At 43.8% G+C, this 18,717-nt stretch overlaps 1 protein-coding gene across 1 annotated transcript; it reads right to left on the bottom strand.

Annotated features, from left to right (window-relative positions):
- Positions 1 to 599: 599 nt before the first annotated feature.
- Positions 600 to 17,901, bottom strand: LOC141102357 (galectin-1-like). Its single transcript, XM_073591311.1, has 4 exons — positions 17,860 to 17,901; positions 16,619 to 16,698; positions 4,441 to 4,612; positions 600 to 958 (listed from the first exon to the last, which is right to left on the bottom strand). The coding sequence occupies exons 1-4, from the start codon at positions 17,869 to 17,871 to the stop codon at positions 815 to 817; spliced, it is 408 nt and encodes a 135-aa protein (XP_073447412.1). The 5' UTR covers positions 17,872 to 17,901; the 3' UTR covers positions 600 to 814.
- Between the last annotated feature and the right edge of the window lie 816 nt (positions 17,902 to 18,717).

The raw sequence follows: 18,717 nt of genomic DNA, 5'->3' as shown, positions 1-18,717 counted from the left end.
GGGGTGGTTGGGGCGGAGAGTTGGATGGAGAGGGTGAGTTCCTGCACCATTTCTCTGAGAAAAAAAAGCCCTGTTTTTACTACTACCCCTAATCTATTGCTCTCTAATCTATTACCCTTACACTGAGACTAAAGCTGCTCCAGTAACTACTACCCCCAGCACTGCCCATACTGGGGTACTACTTCATTCACTGCCCATACCCAACCACGGCCTGTACTGGGCAAATCCATGGCAGCTTCCATTTCTGTAATTTACAGACAGTTAAATGTTGTGAAATTGCAATTTTCAGCCTGCAATTGTTTGTGTTGAAAGTTTATGGGTAAAGCTTGGGATATACTATCTGGGTGCAGCTTTCAGTCTGGAGCCACAAAAATATAAGATAAAGGATTTCTATTGTTTTACTAGAAATCCAAGAAATCAGACTATGCAGGCAGAAAATGTAGTATTAGCACCCTCTGCTGGTGACTAACTTTTAAAAGTAATGCAACAAACCTCCAGCAGGGGGCGCTATGCAGCAGGCAGTGATTTGCCATCAACTACAGCAATCAATCCAAAGTCAGATTAGTGATAAATAAAAAAAGAAGATTGATCAGACACAATAGAGCTCATTGGATTTTATTTGAAATGTGGATTGAATTCATTTCTAGTACTGAGCAAAGCACAATGTATGTTTACATGAGCAGCAAAGGATGCAGATTGGGGGGAGGGGGTTACAAAACACGATTAAAGAACTTCCCCCTTCATCCACTATGGTCATTTCACAGAACCTGGATATGGACATGTGGGACAGGCAGCTCCTCTATTGCGGGATTCATCATTTTAGTGTGATGGACTTTAGCTGGAGGTGTCCCATTTCAAAGTAGGAGATCTCCTCTATGGGAAAGCGGACTGGAAATGAGAAATGGTTGCCAGCAGGTAATAGTATGATGATCTTGTCTTGCTCAAATTGGAAGCAAACCTGTAAGAAAAGAGATGGCACAGTGTCAGCTTGCTGGACAATAAAAAGTCAATGAGTGTTGGCCATAGAAACAGACTACCACCAAACCGGTCATTTCAACAAAAATCTTTCCACAAGATGATATTTGCACGTAGCTCGTCTTATGTATTCTTTATGTGTGCCAGAAAACTGTTGATGGAAAGGTAAAAAAAAATGGGAGGTGCTTCTGTGCTGCAATGTTTTAGTGACAAAGTCTCTGAGAACTGATCAGTCACCTAGAACAATGACTGGAGCCCTCAGGAGATCAATAGCAGATGGCCAGTTTTGCTGGTATGAGAACCAGTCTCACCCAGGGTTCCTTCAGAAGTTTCTAGGGGTCCTTAAGCTGTGGCCGATTAACCTCCCATTTGATGGTGCCCACTTACTTCAGGGCCAGCTTCACGACACCAATGCTTTTTTGCTGCCTATAAGAGTGGCATGTTGACCAACACTGTAAGTGGGACATTCTTAACACTGGCCACCAATGCAAGGGCCATTCCCCACCACCTAAAAAAGATTTAAGGGTTCCCGGGGGGGTTGTGAAAGGCTACTGCATGACATGCCAACTATATAGTGTCTACATTACATGCCAAAAGGTGAGAACCATGCAGAAGTCCTTTGACTTGACTGTGCACTGATGCTCTGACATTTGACAGTGAATTCTAGGGGGCTGAGCTTAACATTTGATGTGTGTGTGTAGCACCCTCTACTTACAGGTAGGTGCTAGATTAGTATTTTTCTAGCTGGTGGGGCTTAGGTGCAGGTAAATTTGGCTAGACCCGTGTTTCATTTCAGGCTTGGTCATCTTAATCTGAGAATGGGAGTGTCAGCATAAGGGGGGGTGTGGCCACCTATACTCTGGCTCAGGGATCCACCTCTGCTTACATAGGAATTGTTTATGAAGGGGGGGGTTGGACCTTGACTTAATTGGTTAGGGCTCCTCACATGGGCTGCCTGTCACTCATTTTTGGTGTTGGCAGGGGGAAGGCCTCCGACAGGGGTTGGGGTCACATGCTTCCGGGGGGAGAGATTTGAGGAGCAGACGGCATGTAGTATGGAGGTGTCACATCAGGCGTCCCCATGGGGGGATGCGCCATGTGTGGGAAAGGAATGAAGGAGCTGCTAGGAAGGAGTCCAAAGGGAAGATCTTCATCTCCATGAGAAAGTATCAAGATCCTGTTTCCGGGGAACACAGGACTTGCATGCTGGAGAAGATAAAGCAGAAGAAGTAGCAGTGAAGTGGCGAAAGTAGATCAGCGTCCTGTGACTGGGGAACACAGGACTTGCATGCTGGAGAAGATAAAGCAGAAGAAGTAGCAGTGAAGTGGCGAAAGTAGATCAGCGTCCTGTGACCGGGGAACACAGGACTTTGATCCAAAGTAGAAGGTCAGTGTAACATAAAGAAGCAAGAGCAGGAGTGAGTAGTGCAGCGTGCCGTGTGGCCAAGGAACACAGTATGAACAGAAGTGGACAGTAACTTCCAGACACTGAGGCTGTTTAGTTCGTTGAGCCATGGAAGATAGGTGGTATAGGCCTTTGGCTCTATGACATCTAACAGGACAACCACGTCAGTCTAGAGGGGAATTATTCAGAGTGATTCTTTTCGTTTAACTGGAAGCATTAAGTAGAAAATCTTCAGACAGATATGCCAAGCAATAGAAGAAGCAATAGTCTGCAGTGAAGATTCTACAGGGAAAATCCATTTACTAGGCCAAGGCCATGGATGATTCCCATTAAAGTAAACTTTCTATGGGCATCTCATATACCTTGGTAATAAAGAGAAAGGAAACGAAATCATTGACTGGTTAAAGCGGGGGTTCACCCACACCGCCAAAAAAAAAAAAATATTAAAAGCCAGCAGCTACAAATACTGCAGCTGCTGACTTTTAATACATGGCCACTTACCTGTCCCGGGGTCCAGCGATGTCAGCAGGGGACGCCGAGAACCCGCTCGGTTCTCGGCAGCTGCCGCCGCCATCCTAGGTGAGGGAATCAGGAAGTGAAGCGTTGCGGCTTCACTTCCCGGTTCCCTACTGCGCATGCGCGAGTCGCGCTGCGCATCCCTAGTGGTCCCCGCTCTCTGCTGGGAGCTCTGTGTTCCCAGCAGACAGCGCGGTCGGGACAGGAAGAAGCATAGACTCCCATGGGAGTCTATGCGGGAAGTAGGTGCAAATACCTGTCTTTGACAGGTATCTGCACCCCCCTCCCCCCTGAAAGGTGCCAAATGTGACACCGGAGGGGGGGGGGTTCCGAAAAGCGGAAGTTCCAGTTTTGTGTGGAACTCCGCTTTAATGTCGTCTACCTGGCGATGGGAGGTCGGCAGCAGGGCGATGGGCGGATTGCTATAACTAACTCAGCAGCCATCACGAGGGTACCGCTACATATGTATAACAAAGGGAATCTTATGCCTTTTGGTTGTTATTTTCAATACAGTTTGTCATCTGCAAAAGTATGTAATTCTTGAATCTTTCGATACTGATAAATAATCTCCCTTTTCCAGAAAGGGTCCCATCTACCATGACTGACTTGGGGTAAATGAGAACACGATTATTCTGGGTCAGTTATTTTTTATGCTACCCCAAATAGAATTAAGCCTCGTCACTTTTATAGTTTGAATAATTATTTCCCCAGAGATGAATTTAGATGAGCAGAGCATTCACCCGTCCCCAGCACACACACACATTGGTCCCTTCATAACAGTTGTAGCATGAGACTGATGAGCTTCAGTTCCCGGCCCCCCCCCCCACACTACTCCCCAGATTGAGCCTTTATAGGAGACTTTTTAGTAACATTCCATGTCAGGGATTTCCTGATCCCTGTTCCTTCCTCTTCCTATAATAATCATCTCACAAACACAGGGCTTTTTTTCAGGGGGAACTTGGTGGAACTGAGTTCCACCACCTCTGGCTCAGACCCATTGGTGCCTGCTCACCACAATCACTTGTAAACACAGAAGTCTGGTTTCTGTGTTTACAAGTGACAGCCCTGCACTCTGTATGTAATGCAATCCTGGTATTTAATGCCCCTTTAAGACCCTCCTACTGTTTTCGTGAAATTTGACTGAACACACCCACTATTTGATGTGATTTGGAGGGTGTGTGTGGGGGGAGGGGTTTTGTGGGGCCGTGGTTAAGTTCCAGCACCTATTGTTTGAGAAAAAAAGCCTTGCACAAACATAACATTTTCAATAATACATGCATACACAAAAGAAATGTTACACTAAAAAATTTTGCAAGCCAATTTTATCATAGCACACAATGGCAGCATGATGGTATCCATTGGATCTTCCTATGGATCATTCATGAAATGAGCTGAAGGGACAACCATCATAACAGCCTACATGCCTTTGACCTAAGACATCGCTGCCTACTGCATCATTTGGAGATATAATAGGGGTCCAATATGAACAGTGATGCCACTTTGCCCCATCAACATTAGTCCTGCCCCTCCCAGCATAGACATACCTTGGTGTCCGTCCCAACCTGGAAGGGAAAGACCGTTTCCTTCTGCTCCTCTCCAAAGACACCGTCCTTAAACGAGTTCAAGATTATGACGCGCTTGTATCCTCTGTAGTCAATGCGAACATCAAAGTGTATCACAAAATTCTTTATATCTGTTCCCAAGTTTATGAAAAACCTAGAAAGACAGAAACAGCAATTATTCTTCTCAGCTGACCTTGTTGGATATCGTACTGGAGTCATTCACCAGTGGTCCTCCCATGGGTATCAGAGGTACTTCTACAACTTAAGTCATAATAGCAATATATAAATATACACACACACACAAATATTTTTGGAGTCTTTAAAAACTATAATGGTTAACACATTTATAAACAAATGGGGTCCTGGTAATACACGTCCCCAAACCATAAAATACCTAAAGTGAACCTGTAGCCTGGACATGGACATACGGGTATCAAAGAATGAGAGATAAAAAATAAAAAAAACTGTTCAGTATCCCTCCCTCAGCGCACAGAGCAAATATTGATAAAATAGTCAGCAGCTGCTATACTAAAATGAGATGCAAATATATGTCAAAGAAAATTTTCTAACACATTAGCAGCGCTAGTGCAAAAATAGCAAATATTTAAAAATATCAAAGAAATTGCTTAAGAGCCCACCTAAACAAAGTATCAAATGGTGATCCACTCAGTGAAAGTCCATTAACCACTTCAGCCCCGGAAGAATTTACCCCCTTCCTGACCAGAGCACTTTTTACAATTTGGCACTGCGTCACTTTAACTGCTAATTGCGCGGTCATGCAATGCTGTACCCAAACAAAATCTGCGTCCTACAAATAGAGCTTTCTTTTGATGGTATTTGATCACCTCTGCGGGTTTTATTTTTTGTGCTATAAACGGAAAAAGGCCGAAAATTTTGAAAAAAAATATAAAAATAAATTTCTACTTTTTGTTAAAAAAAAAAAATCCAATAAACTCAATTTTAGTCATACATTTAGTCCAAAATGTATTCAGCCACATGTCTTTGGTAAAAAACAAAAAAAGTCAATAAGCGTATATTTACTGGTTTGCGCAAAAGTTATAGCGTCTACAAACTGGGGTACATTTTCTGGAATTTACACAGCTTTTAGTTTATGACGGCCTATCTCATTTCTTGAGGTGCTAAAATGGCAGGGCAGTACAAACCCCCCCAAATGACCCCATTTTGGAAAGTAGACACCCCAAGCTATTTGCTGAGAGGCATGGTGAGTATTTTGCAGCTCTCATTTGTTTTTGAAAATGAAGAAAGACAAGATGTATTTTTTCTTTTTTCAATTTTCGAAACTTTGTGACCAAAAGCGAGGTCTGCAAAATACTCACTATACCTCTCAGCAAATAGCTTGGGGTGTCTACTTTCCAAAATGGGGTCATTTGTGGGGGGTTGTGCCATCTTGACATTCCATGGCCCTCAAAACTGATAGGCAGTGAGGATTGAAATAAAAAATTTACGCCCTTAGAAAGCCTGAAGGCGGTGCTTGGTTTTCAGGGTCCCGTACGCAGCTAGGCTCCCGAAAAGTCCCACACATGTGGTATTTCCGTACTCAGGAGAAGCAGCAGAATGTATTTTGGGGTGTGATTCCACATATAGTTATTTAACCAGCATCACCCGTAACAGTTATACGGTGATCAGTGGTGAAAGGGTTAACTAGGGGGCATTTAGGGAGTTAAAAACCTTTAGTAGGTAGTATATGGGATTCCCTGACGCTATAAAAACGCTGACGGCGAACCTAAATACTTACCTCCCTAACTAGCGTCACAAGTGACACTAATACAGCGATCAGAAAAACGATCTCTTAGTGACACTGTTGATGGGGGGGGTGATTAAGGGGTTAAAACTTTATTAGGGGGGTACCCTAGACATTAAGGGGCCTAACACTAACTGCCCTACCACTTATAACTGTCACAAATGACACCAATGCAGTAATAAAAAAAAACTTAAAAAAAAACTGCTATTGGTGTCACTGACAGGGGGTACAGGGGGGTGATAAGTGTGCCTAGAGTGTTCTACTGCAGTGTTTCTCAACTCCAGTCCTCAAGGCGCCCCCACAGGTCATGTTTTTTAGGCTTTCCGTTATTTTACACAGGTGATTTGATCAGTTTCAATGCCTTAGTAATTACCACAGCCGTTTCATCTGAGGGAAATCCTGAAAACATGACCTGTTGGGGCGCCTTGAGGACTGGAGTTGAGAAACACTGTTCTACTGTAATGTGTAGTGTTGATGCACTTACTTGGATGTCTTCTCTCCTCGGTGCCAGAACAAAAAGGCTTCACGAAGAGAGATGACATCACTTCCTCTGCCGCTGTTTACATTACAGCGGCAGAGGAAGATTTTCATTCGTTGGGAGCGATCGCGAGGGGGTGGCCACGAACGAGTGCCCCCCCCCCCCTCAGCATTGATCGCTCCCCTAACGATGCCGACCTACCAGGTACGTGATTTTGCCTGCCCGTGCCATTCTGCCGCAGTATATCTGCGTTAGGCGGTCGGCAAGTGGTTAAGAAAAGGCAGGAGAGTATAAACTAGACGATCGTGGAAGAAAATATTAGCAGCGATCTCAAGTCTCCATCACCACACCACTTGTGCCACAGCCCTGTAGGTAATCCACTTAGCAGACCCTGCTGATTAACACGCTCACAGGGATAATTGCTGATCACTGGACACTTTTCATCTGTATTATGCTCATTGCTGTTGTAATATGTTCACCGATTTATGTGGGACATTATTACATGTATGTACACATACAGTCAATATTAACCAGGCCAGAATTGAGTTGACAATGGTCGATTTGTCCAAGCCAACTCAATTTTAATATAACAGCTGAAGACCCTTTGATGTGTTAGTCTTATTCAAGTCTACCTAGGGGTGTGAGGTATGGGCTGTTAACCTAATTGAAGATTTTAGAGGGTAGATTGTTTAAAGGACCATAGAAGAAGTATTTATTGATGGTAATTAGACTTGAGGGGGTAACAATGGGATCGAGGAGTGTTTTGGGTTGGCCTAGCGGAGGCTCCCTCCTGGGGAGGCTAATATATCAGGGGGACTTGTTGATATTAATATACAAGAATGCAGATTAGGAATGTAGGTATTCCAAGGGCTCAAAAGGGTGTTCAGGTTGTATCTGTTAATCTAATTACACATATCTAAGGGGACTTGTTGATGTTGATATGCGGGAGTGCAAATTGGGGCGGTTTATGACTACAGCTGCTCACGGCTGGGGGTTGTTGTCTGTCTGATAGACTAAAGCTTATCAAAGTCCTAAATTGAAACGGCCAGTCAAATTGCTCAGCCATTCAGTGTCTACTGAATATAACACGGCATTCAGTCTATAGTTTAGGTGAGGCTTGTCTGTGTATGGACACACAGACCTAGGAACATGGGGCTCTGAATTATATCTACTCTGTCTGATTTTTTGTCATCTGTGGACTTTGTTCTGTGTTGGAAGTCAATAAAGTGCATCTCTCTGGAAGAATTGGGTTGCTGCGGAAGAGTACTTACTAATTAATTATCATACCCACCATACCACTATACTACTATACCACCCGATATATTATATCACTACAATTGCAAGCAACAGATTAAAAAATTCCACATAGCGTAATCCAGTACAACAATTATTTATCAATTTAAAATGATCTCACAAAAAAACTCACAATGTTTGTATATTATAAGGGCCTGTAACATCAATACTATGTCAGTCGTGCGTTCCCCTCTAACCTATCACCGCTCCCGCAGTGTTCCCGGGAAGGACAGACGAGGATAAGCCGACTCTGTAGATCGCTGCAAATTTCTCTTTGACATATATTTGATGCATGGACATGGACATGGACATTCGGGTATTTACATATTCTTAACAAGCGGTAAGTAAGCTTTCAGACAATCCCTCACTGACATTTCTAGTTGCAGCAAAACAGTAACCTCCTGCACTCAGGTGTGGTGCTTAAGAGAAAAAAATAAAGTTGTCCTCTTGGCTAAACTTTCACGACAGTCTTGCTGCTCTCTCAGGACTATAAAGAATCTTTAAGCAAAAACTATAAAATACAGAAGAATGCACACTTATTGAGAGGACATATAGTTAAGGATTGACCTATGAGCTCCCCATGGGCCATGGTGGTATTATACAGGTGCCCCCCAATGGGCTGCACACGAGGAACCCCTCCACTTCTCTATATGGAGAAAGTCACTGTATGTATATCTTCACACTCCTATCATGTAGACTTGTTCACAATGGATTTGTGTATTTACAATATAGTGTATAAAACCACAAAGCGCTGTGATAGTTATTTAACCACTTGACGACCGCCTCACGCCGATGTACGTCGGCAAAGTGGCACGGACAGGCAAAATCACGTACAGGGTACGTGATTTGCCTTCCGCGGGTGGGGGGTCCGATCGGACCCCCCCCCGGTGCCCGAGGCGGTCGTCTTTTGTCCAGCGGCGATCGGTGATGAGGGGGAGACCATCCGTTCGTGGCCCCCCCCTCGCGATCGCCGCCGGCCAATGAAAACACTCCTTTGCTGCTGTATGCTAAACAGCAGCAAAGGAAGTGATGTCATCTCCCCTCGGGTCGGTATTTTCCGTTCCGGCCCGAGGAGAGAAGACATCTATGTGAGTGCACCAACACACACACACACAGTAGAACATGCCAGGCACACAAAACACCCCGATCCCCCCCCCGATCGCCCCCCGATCCCCCCCCAATCACCCCCCCCCCCCCCTGTCACAAACTGACACCAGCAGTTTTTTTTTTTTTTTTTTTCTGATTACTGCATAGTGTCAGTTTGTGACAGTTACAGTGTTGGGACAGTGAGTATTACCCCCCTTTAGGTCTAGGGTACCCCCTAACCCCCCCTAATAAAGTTTTAACCCCTTGATCACCCCCTGTCACCAGTGTCACTAAGCGATCATTTTTCTGATCGCTGTATTAGTGTCGCTGGTGACGCTAGTTAGTGAGGTAAATATTTAGGTTCGCCGTCAGTGTTTTATAGCGTCAGGGACCCCCATATACTACCTAATAAATGTTTTAACCCCTTGATTGCCCCCTAGTTAACCCTTTCACCACTGATCACCGTATAACTGTTACGGTTGACGCTGGTTAGTTTGTTTATTTTTTATAGTGTCAGGGCACCCGCCGTTTATTACCAAATAAAGGTTTAGCCCCCTGATCGCCCGGCGGTGATATGCGTCGCCCCAGGCAGCGTCAGATTAGCGCCAGTACCGCTAACACCCACGCACGCAGCATACGCCTCCCTTAGTGGTATAGTATCTGTACGGATCAATATCTGATCCGATCAGATCTATACTAGCGTCCCCAGCAGTTTAGGGTTCCCAAAAACGCAGTGTTAGCGGGATCAGCCCAGATACCTGCTAGCACCTGCGTTTTGTGCCTCCGCCCAGCCCACCCAAGTGCAGTATCGATCGATCACTGTCACTTACAAAACACTAAACGCATAACTGCAGCGTTCGCAGAGTCAGGCCTGATCCCTGCGATCGCTAACAGTTTTTTTGGTAGCATTTTGGTGAACTAGCAAGCACCAGCCCCAGGCGTCAGATTAGCGCCAGTACCGCTAACACCCACGCACGCAGCATACGCCTCCCTTAGTGGTATAGTATCTGAACGGATCAATATCTGATCCGATCAGATCTATACTAGCGTCCCCAGCAGTTTAGGGTTCCCAAAAACGCAGTGTTAGCGGAATCAGCCCAGATACCTGCTAGCACCTGCGTTTTGCCCCTCCGCCCGGCCCAGCCCAGCCCACCCAAGTGCAGTATCGATCGATCACTGACACTTACAAAACACTAAACGCATAACTGCAGCGTTCGCAGAGTCAGGCCTGATCCCTGCGATCGCTAACAGTTTTTTTTGTAGCGTTTTGGTGAACTGGCAAGCACCAGCCCCAGGCAGCGTCAGATTAGCGCCAGTACCGCTAACACCCACGCACGCACCGTACACCTCCCTTAGTGGTATAGTATCTGATCGCATCAATATCTGATCCGATCAGATCTATACTAGCGTCACCAGCAGTTTAGGGTTCCCAAAAACGCAGTGTTAGCGGGATCAGCCCAGATACCTGCTAGCACCTGCGTTTTGCCCCTCCGCCCGGCCCAGCCCACCCAAGTGCAGTATCGATCGATCACTGTCACTTACAAAACACTAAACGCATAACTGCAGCGTTCGCAGAGTCAGGCCTGATCCCTGCGATCGCTAACGTTTTTTGGTAGCGTTTTGGTGAACTGGCAAGCGCCAGCGGCCTAGTACACCCCGGTCGTAGTCAAACCAGCACTGCAGTAACACTTGGTGACGTGGCGAGTCCCATAAGTGCAGTTGAAGCTGGTGAGGTGGCAAGCACAAGTAGTGTCCCGCTGCCACCAAAAAGACAAACACAGGCCCGTCGTGCCCATAGTGCCCTTCCTGCTGCATTCGCCAATCCTAATTGGGAACCCACCGCTTCTGCAGCGCCCGTACTTCCCCCATTCACATCCCCAACCAAATGCAGTCGGCTGCATGAGAGGCATTTTTATGTCCTCCCGAGTACCCCTACCCAACGAACCCCCCAAAGAAGATGTCATGTCTGCAGCAAGCGCGGATATAGGCGTGACACCCGCTATTATTGTCCCTCCTGTCCTGACAATCCTGGTCTTTGCATTGGTGAATGTTTTGAACGCTACCATTCACTAGTTGAGTATTAGCGTAGGGTACAGCATTGCACAGACTAGGCACACTTTCACAGGGTCTCCCAAGATGCCATCGCATTTTGAGAGACCCGAACCTGGAACCGGTTACAGTTATAAAAGTTAGTTACAAAAAAAGTGTAAAAAAAAAAAAAAAATATGAAATAAAAAAATATAGTTGTTGTTTTATTGTTCTCTCTCTCTCTATTCTCTCTCTCTATTGTTCTGCTCTTTTTTACTGTATTCTATTCTGCAATGTTTTATTGTTATTGTTATTGTTATTATGTTTTATCATGTTTGTTTTTCAGGTGTGTAATTATTTACACTTTACTGTGCTTTATTGTTAACCATTGTTAACCATTTTTTTGTCTTCAGGTACGCCATTCACGACTTTGAGTGGTTATACCAGAATGATGCCTGCAGGTTTAGGTATCATCTTGGTATCATTCTTTTCAGCCAGCGGTCGGCTTTCATGTAAAAGCAATCCTAGCGGCTAATTAGCCTCTAGACTGCTTTTACAAGCCGTGGGAGGGAATGCCCCCCCCCCCCCACCGTCTTCCGTGTTTTTCTCTGGCTCTCCTGTCTCAACAGGGAACCTGAGAATGCAGCCGGTGATTCAGCCAGCTGACCATAGAGCTGATCAGAGACCAGAGTGGCTCCAAACATCTCTATGGCCTAAGAAACCGGAAGCTACGAGTATTTCATGACTTAGATTTCGCCGGATGTAAATAGCGCCATTGGGAAATTGGGGAAGCATTTTATCACACCGATCTTGGTGTGGTCAGATGCTTTGAGGGCAGAGGAGAGATCTAGGGTCTAATAGACCACAATTTTTTCAAAAAAGAGTACCTGTCACTACCTATTGCTATCATAGGGGATATTTACATTCCCCGAGATAACAATAAAAATGATTAAAAAAAAAAATATGAAAGGAACAGTTTAAAAGTAAGATTAAAAAAGCAAAAAAATAATAAAGAAAAAAAAAAACAAAAAAAAAAACACCCCTGTCGCCCCCTGCTCTCGCGCTAAGGCGAACGCAAGCGGCGGTCTGTCGTCAAACATAAACAGCAATTGCACCATGCATGTGAGGTATCACCGCGAAGGCCAGATCGAGGGCAGTAATTTTTCCAGTAGACCTCCTCTGTAAATCTAAAGTGGTAACCTGTAAAGGCTTTTGAAGGCTTTTAAACATGTATTTATTTTGTTGCCACTGCACGTTTGTGCGCAATTTTAAAGCATGTCATGTTTGGTATCCATGTACTCGGCCTAAGATCATCTTTTTTATTTCATCAAACATTTGGGCAATATAGCGTGTTTTAGTGCATTAAAATTAAAAAAAGTGTGTTTTTTCCCCAAAAAATGCGTTTGAAAAATCGCTGCGCAATTACTGTGTGAAAAAAAAAAATGAAACACCCACCATTTTAATCTGTAGGGCATTTGCTTTAAAAAAATATATAATGTTTGGGGGTTCAAAGTAATTTTTTTGCAAAAAAAAAAAACTTTTTCATGTAAACAATAAGTGTCAGAAAGGGCTTTGTCTTCAAGTGGTTAGAAGAGTGGGTGATGTGTGACATAAGCTTCTAAATGTTGTGCATAAAATGCCAGGACAGTTCAAAACCCCCCCAAATGACCCCATTTTGGAAAGTAGACACCCCAAGCTATTTGCTGAGAGGCATGTCGAGTCCATGGAATATTTTATATTGCGACACAAGTTGCGGGAAAGAGACAAATTTTTTTTTTTTTTTTTTTTTTTTGCACAAAGTTGTCACTAAATGATATATTGCTCAAACATGCCATGGAAATATGTGAAATTACACCCCAAAATACATTCTGCTGCTTCTCCTGAGTACGGAGATACCACATGTGTGAGACTTTTTGGGAGCCTAGCCGCGTACAGGACCCCGAAAACCAAGCACCGCCTTCAGGCTTTCTAAGGGCGTGAATTTTTGATTTCACTCTTCACTGCCTATCACAGTTTCGGAGGCCATGGAATGCCCAGGTGGCACAAAACCCCCCCAAATGACCCCATTTTGGAAAGTAGACACCCCAAGCTATTTGCTGAGAGGTATAGTGAGTATTTTGCAGACCTCACTTTTTGTCACAAAGTTTTGAAAATTGAAAAAAGAAAAAAAAAAAATGTTTTTTCTTGTCTTTCTTCATTTTCAAAAACAAATGAGAGCTGCAAAATACTCACCATGCCTTTCAGCAAATAGCTTGGGGTGTCTACTTTCCAAAATGGGGTCATTTGGGGGGGTTTTGTGCCACCTGGGCATTCCATGGCCTCCGAAACTGTGATAGGTAGTAAAGAGTGAAATCAAAAATTTTCACCCTTAGAAATCCTGAAGGCAGTGATTGGTTTTCGGGGCCCCGTACGCGGCTAGGCTCCCAAAAAGTCCCACACATGTGGTATCCCCATACTCAGGAGAAGCAGCTAAATGTATTTTGGGGTGCAATTCCACATATGCCCATGGCCTGTGTGAGCAATATATCATTTAGTGACAACTTTATGAAAAAAAAAAAAAAAAAAAAAAAAAAGTGTCACTTTCCCGCAACTTGTGTCAAAATATAAAATATTCCATGGACTCAATATGCCTCTCAGCAAATAGCTTGGGGTGTCTACTTTCCAAAATGGGGTCATTTTGGGGGGTTTTGTGCCACCTGGGCATTCCATGGCCTCCGAAACTGTGATAGGCAGTGAAGAGTGAAAGCAAAAATTTACACCCTTAGAAATCCTGAAGGCGGTGCTTGGTTTTCGGGGCCCCGTACGCGGCTAGGCTCCCAAAAAGTCCCACACATGTGGTATCCCCATACTCAGGAGAAGCAGCTAAATGTATTTTGGGGTGCAATTCCACATAGGCCCATGGCCTGTGTGAGCAATATATCATTTAGTGACGACTTTTTGTAAATATTTTTTTTTTTTTTTTTTTTTTGTCATTTTTCAATCACTTGGGACAAAAAAAATAAATATTCAATGGGTTCAACATGCCTCTCAGCAATTTCCTTGGGGTGTCTACTTTCCAAAATGGGGTCATTTGGGGGGGTTTTGTACTGCCCTGCCATTTTAGCACCTCAAGAAATGACATAGGCAGTCATAAACTAAAAGCTGTGTAAATTCCAGAAAATGTACCCTAGTTTGTAGACGCTATAACTTTTGCGCAAACCAATAAATATACGCTTATTGACATTTTTTTTACCAAAGACATGTGGCCGAATACATTTTGGCCTAAATGTATGACTAAAATTTAGTTTATTGGATTTTTTTTATAACAAAAAGTAGAAAATATCATTTTTTTTCAAAATTTTCGGTCTTTTTCCGTTTATAGCGCAAAAAATAAAAACCGCAGAGGTGATCAAATACCATCAAAAGAAAGCTCTATTTGTGGGAAGAAAAGGACGCAAATTTCGTTTGGGTACAGCATTGCATGACCGCGCAATTAGCAGTTAAAGCGACGCAGTGCCAAATTGGAAAAAGACCTCTGGTCCTTAGGCAGCATAATGGTCCGGGGCTCAAGTGGTTAAGATAAAACTCCAAAGATCAAATAAATCTGTGAGGCTGCTATCAATAAAGAGTGCTCAGAATCACTAAAAATAAAGAAAGAAAGAAAGACTGAAGCGCTTCACGGCGTGATCAGTAAAAATAAATAAATAATTAAATAAATAATATAACCCACATACAAAATCAGTTAAACAAATCCAAATACTGTGCAATGAAAATGCAGCTAAAATCCGTGACCATTGCACAGTATTTGGATTTGTTTAACTGATTTTGTATGTGGGTTATATTATTTATTTCATTATTTATTTATTTTTACTGATCACGCAGTGAAGCGCTTCAATCTTTCTTTATTTGTTTATTTACAGAATGCCAAATTATAGACCAATTTGACTATCTTTTGATCTTTTGCCATTGAATATTTTCTATCACATATATTTATTATCTATCCAATTTTACAAAAAAAAAAAATCTCATGACTATACAGACATTACCAAAAGTATTGGGACACCTGCCTTTACACACACATGAAGTTTACTCCCATCCCAGTCTTAGTCCGTAGGGTTCAATATTGAGTTGGCCCACCCTTTGCAGCTATAACAGCTTCAACTCTTCTGGGAAGGCCGTCCACAAGGTTTAGGAGTGTGTCTATGGAAATGTTTGACCAATCTTCCAGAAGGGTATTTGTGAGGTCAGGCACTGATGTTGGACGAGAAGGCCTGGCTCGCAGTCTCTGCTCCAATTAATTACACCCACCATGCCTTGTAACCCACTCTATATAGAAGGGTGTCAGCTGTCCCTGACTCTGGAGGTTCTCATTAAACCAAAAGGGGCTCAGGACTTCACTACATACATTTAACCCTATACTTGTGCATTGTGTTTGGGGATTTTATTTTTCAAGTGCTCATGTAACCTGTGTTACCCTGCACCAGGGGGGGCTCAGTTTTTGTCAATAGCACATTTTAATATTTAAAATGGTATTCTGTTACACATGTATTTTGCTCTGAGAAGAAATCTTGAACCTCAAAACATGTCAGCCCTTCCTGTACACTATGAGGTCTTCCCATTCCATCTGGGGATTATGGTGGACTGGAGGTGGTCTGATCAGCTTTTTAGATATGCCTATGTATGATGTTTGAATATTAATTTGCCACTTATTTACCTAATAAAATAGATTTATGGTAATGCACTAGGTCGGTGCGAACGCTTTTGTGATTTGTAGTTGCAGCCACTGTGGAACAATTCTTCCTGAAAGTTTAGTGAAGTCATTCAAGTCTGGTCTCAGTTCTCCCATCCTACTAGTGAGAGGGAGAAGGAGATCTGAGCTGCCGAGTCACTGATGAGGGAGCAGAGTGACCCGAGCAACTGGGAAAGGGAGCTTGGAGAGATGGGCTGCTGCTTGGAGAAAGAGCAAAGTGAGCCAAGACTTCCAAAGTCTCTGCTGTAGGAAGGAGAAGGTGTAACTGGGCTAAGGAGACACTACTAGGAGGGGGAGCTGAACTGAGGAGTCACCACCACTTTGTGCCATTTAACTCCCTGTTGCCATTTCAGGGATGTTTGGACCTCCAAGTATGTGTTAGTGATGAAGTGCTTTCTACTGTAAAATTTGAGGATGAATTTCTCCACAGTGCCTGCAGCTATACAAGTTAGTGGGGTCCAGGATTAAAGAAAGACAGAATGTATGTCAGTTGTCACATTTCAGATGATGGCTGATAAGTCATCAGACAAGTTTTATCCAGGATGACATTTTGTCACAATGTAGAAGTACAAATGTTGAAACTAAACTTGCTGAGCAAAACAATCTGATGTTGGGTATTATTTGAGGGACCACACACCCCAAATTCCCAGTAATGAGGGGTCAGTAGGATGTATTGTACACAGAGCACACTTTTCTACTTTTGTAAGTTGTACTTTTGGTAAATTGTATTATACAGAGAGCAGACATTATATAAGAAGTAGCCAAGGTTAGCATCTTCACCTACTCTTTACAGTCCTCCGGAATGAAGCCCTCCACCTCCACACAGTGACCGCGTTTGAGGCTGAAGTTATAGAAGTAAATCGTCTGTATGGGAGAAAAGAGAATTATTACACCTTCTATAATAGAGAGAAGGGAGATTATTATTACACCCTGTATATAGACAGAAAATATTATAATAAAATAATATTATTTACGCAGCACTTTACATATACATTGTACATTCACACCGGTTCCTACCCCCAAGGAGCTTACAATCTAAACTCCCTAACTCACATTCATATACTAGGGCCAATTTAGACAGAAGCCAATTAACCTCCCAGCATGTCTTTGGAGTGTGGGAGGAAACTGGAGTACCTGGAGGAAACCCACGCAGGCACAGGGAGGACATGCAAACTCCAGGCAGGTAGTGTCATGGTTGGGATTGAACCAGCGACCCTTTTTGCTGCTAGGCGAGAGTGCTACCCACTACACCACCCCCATAAGTTTGGGATTTTCGTGGGTCGCAGCACTTTGTTGGATCCTTTGTTTGGGGGAGGGGAGGGGAGGGAGCTCAGACATCCCCAGCAGATCACAAATGTCTTCTAATGACAGATCAATGACTTGACAATATATACATTTTCTCTTATAATGTTCATGTCATGTATGCCGGCTGCCCAGATCTTTATACAAGTTACAGTCCTATCTACAGACAGCCAGACGGTGCCAATTACTGACGGGCACAAGGCCTGCTCTAACTCCCGGCTTCCATCCTGTATGGAGAGATGTAATGATCTGGCACAATGGAGTAACCCAGAGGGACTGGACATGTCACATCTCAGAATTGGAACATTAGATTTATAAAACTGCACAGCAAATGGTTAATATAATTATTCATACATTAATGATAAGGAGGCAAAAACATGGCAATGATGGGTCACTAAGGGCAGATGTGGAGGAGAGGAGTGTCTGAGCCATCCCAGTATATACTTTATACTAAGAATACCCAGATAGGGTGACCCTGCTCTGTGCCAGGATATCAAAATACAATCATCACACCCTAAACATAAATAACTGGAAGGACAAGAACCAAAACCTTGACCTACACCCAACAACCCTCTACCCTCACCAGCACCACTACCCACATCCATCTGCCCCATACCAACCACTGCCCTTACCCAACAGCATCATACACACCACTTCCCACATCACTATACCAACCACTGCCTACACAACCCATTTGCAGCTTCCATCGGTGCTCATACTCACTTTATCTGCCATTCTGCTTCCTTTTCAGACAAACTTGTGATCAGCTGCACTTCTACCTCTTCATATATAGGAGGTCTGCTGAGGGTGGAGCCAGTCAGGAGGGAGGAGTCAACCAGCCCCGAAGGATCACCCCGCCCAGAAGGATCATCCCACCCAGAGAGAGCACCCCGCCCAGAAGGATCACCCCGCCCAGAGGAATCACCCCGCCCAGTGCTCCCTGGACTGAGAATTGTTCCAGAGGCGCTCATTACAGAGAATTAATGAAATGTGGATCCGGTGTGACTGAGCATGGGGCGTCCATCGTCACTCTGCTGGGATGTCACCACTCACCACAAACAGCAAGGGGGCAAAAGATGACTATCCTCAAAGTCAAGTCATTTCTACAACACAAAGGGGGAGATTTACTAAAACTGGAGAGTGCAAAACCTGGTGCAGCTGTGCATGGGAGCCAATCAGCTTCTCATTTCAGCTTCTTCAATTAAGCTTTGCCAAAAAAAATCCTGGAAGCTGATTGGTTTCTATGCAGAGCTGCACCAGATTCTCTACTCTCCAGTTTTAGTCAGGCTGCTTTCACACTGACACACTTTTCTTGAAGTGGAAAAAGCGGAATGCATTTCTGGTGCAGCAAAAAAAAAAACACACTAAAAACGCACTTCCTCTGAAATTAATGCAAACCACATCAAAAACGTGGCAAAAACCCATAAAAAATGCACCTGCGGTTGTGTTTTTGGTGCAGCTTTTAAAGTCACATTTTTTAAATTTTTTTTCACAGGTGCAAAATGCACCAGAATTGCGGCCAAAATGATATAAAAAAGCAGCAAACACACGTTTGTTTTTCCTGAGTTTTTGAAAGGAAGA

The sequence above is a fragment of the Aquarana catesbeiana genome, linkage group LG07 (genome assembly GCF_042186555.1).
Source record: "Aquarana catesbeiana isolate 2022-GZ linkage group LG07, ASM4218655v1, whole genome shotgun sequence".
In the NCBI taxonomy this organism is placed as follows: Eukaryota; Metazoa; Chordata; class Amphibia; order Anura; family Ranidae; genus Aquarana; species Aquarana catesbeiana.
Note: the sequence above shows the minus strand (reverse complement) of the source record. Positions and strands in the feature narration are given on the sequence as shown.